The 2,263-nt window shown below is 44.1% G+C and overlaps 1 protein-coding gene across 1 annotated transcript in view; it reads right to left on the reverse strand.

Moving 5' to 3' along the window:
• The window catches only part of BDNF (brain derived neurotrophic factor), a 76,887-nt gene extending 75,524 nt beyond the window's left edge, over positions 1–1,363 (reverse strand). Inside the window, exon 1 of the mRNA XM_018567792.1 lies at positions 1,109–1,363. Coding sequence (XP_018423294.1) covers positions 1,109–1,111 — 3 coding nt within the window. The 5' untranslated portion in view covers positions 1,112–1,363. The remainder of the gene's footprint in view (positions 1–1,108) is intronic.
• Positions 1,364–2,263: the final 900 nt, after the last annotated feature.

The raw sequence follows: 2,263 nt of genomic DNA on the forward strand, positions 1-2,263 counted from the left end.
GAGAGGCATCTTGGTACAAGATCTAACCTCTGCTTACCTTATTGAAAGCTAACACAAGAATCCCTGCGTGCAAAGCACATCCACATGACATGGGCATTATTCCCTAAACTTAACACTATGGTGAGTCCAGCTTAACGTTGAGGCAGCTGGTCCAACTTTAATGCGCTTTGGAAGGGAGAGAAAACTTAAGTTTCATCCTTAAAATCGAGTCAAAGGCGTAGCTCGGATGGAGGGAAGAATACAGGGATGACCATAAGATTGAGAGAGAGAGAGAGCACCAGAAGACAGGATCAGGCGGAGAGAGGAGGCTGGGTTGGAAAGTCTCCCTCTTCAGCACTTCTCAGCCAACAGCCGCTGTCCAAGGTGCTGAAAGCGCCCGCTGCGCCGTCCAAGGTGCTGAAAGCGCTACATAGGGGGCTATCATTATTTTATTTCGCATTAATGTAGACACTTGCTATTGCTCCACACTGGTCCATACCCACGCTCTGTCACGTGAATGTTACCTTGCCAAACCCGTCCCGTTAAGGGGTGATCACATGTCGTTAGGACCCATAGGCTTGGCAAAGGATTTACCCCCCCTTTATTTTTTATTCTTGCTTCCCCTTGACACCTATGAACTTGGTCAGCGGTTACCTGCTAAAAGAAGCCACTCCTGTCCTTTCCTTCTAAAAATAATCCTCAATGAGATAGGGAGCTGTAGGACTTGTTCATCCCAAGCACAAGCGCATCAGCGTGCTCCCGTCTGATCGCTATCAGCTGCACTAGGAGGGATAACAGGTACCTAGCTCAGTGTTCTCTCTCTCTCTTCCCCTCTCTCTCTCCAACACACACACACTCACACACACAATGTGAAATAGCATCTGCTAGCTCCAAGTTTCCAATACGCAGCCTGTAATCGCAGACCTAAATCATAGCATTTCTATTAAAGTTCTCTAGTAGCACAGCCCGGTGGCCTGAGTGAGGGAAAGGAAGGGAGGGGGGGTTGATTAAGATATGGAAGAATATAAGATGTAAAGAGATGAAAATGGGGGAAACAACAATTGTCTATCTCTTATCAAAGCAAGTCCATTTATCATTTTAGAATAAAGAATAGAGTGCTGTCACTTACCATTGTTCTGTTTTGCTGTCCTGGAGACACAAGTGTCTTAAAATCCAGTCTCTCCAACAGATGCTGGAAGGTAATGTCTCTTGTTTGAAGTCATCATGTGAGGACTTCTGCTTTGCTCAGTGGATCGCCCACCACTTGGTGTGACTTATGAATCTAATATCCGCAAGCTTAAACTCTCAACCACCTTGGTGACTACAGAAGACAGAAGGCAACTGGCTGCGAATGTTATGAACCCATAGCTTTACGCAATGCCCTAACAGACTAGCATGTTGTCTTTCCCCCCCACCACCAACACCCCACCACACCCCAGGCAACCTCAATCAACAGATCACAGGTGATCCCAATCAATAATGGACTTTATGAGTGACTGTACATGACATACTAGAACACTTAAGCTGACTGTCCAAGCTAGTAAAATATCTGCTTGCTTGCCTATCTGTGACAACTTATCCGGGACGCTCTGCTCTTAAACTTCATTCAAACATCATTTTCTTTAAAAAATGAAACTTAACTCGCAACGGGGTGCCTTTTATTTTGCAAGCGGATCTAAATCTTGGGATTATGTACAAGCTTGCAGGTAAGATTGCATTTGCCTTTTGTCAATTGCCATTTGCAGTACAAGAATAGCAGAGGGGACCTGTTGCACGTCGAGTTCTGTGAACTATGCCTGCGAATAGGAAAGTTTTATATCGTTGGGAGCTAACACAAGGAAGACGAGAGAACGGACAGATAGACAAGAGAGAAAGACTTGCCTTGCTCATAAGTCAAAAGTTATTTTCTCCCTGATATCGACCCAGTGGAAAGTGTATTCCCCTCTACAGAAGCTTGCTTAACTAGAGGTTGCAGTTACCACCTCTACAGACCGAGACTCAACGTACAATTGTTTTCACAAATTGCATATAGTGTTGGTGACGTTAATACATGTTATGAGTACTAGGACTTCTGTATTCACTCACTAGCTCTTGTGGATCGCTATTTAGGGTATTATTATTTTCATATAAGGTATTTGCACAGTGTGTAAAGTAGACTTAGACTACCAGTGGCACTACAGCTCCCAGCATGACCATCAGGTTTTAGACATGCTGGGTCTTACAGTAGTTCCACCACAGGTGCATTAACACCTATGTAATATATATGTGTATATATATATATATA

This window comes from Nanorana parkeri, unplaced genomic scaffold, assembly GCF_000935625.1.
Source record: "Nanorana parkeri isolate BGI_ZX_2015 unplaced genomic scaffold, ASM93562v1 scaffold1093, whole genome shotgun sequence".
Lineage (NCBI taxonomy): Eukaryota > Metazoa > Chordata > Amphibia > Anura > Dicroglossidae > Nanorana > Nanorana parkeri.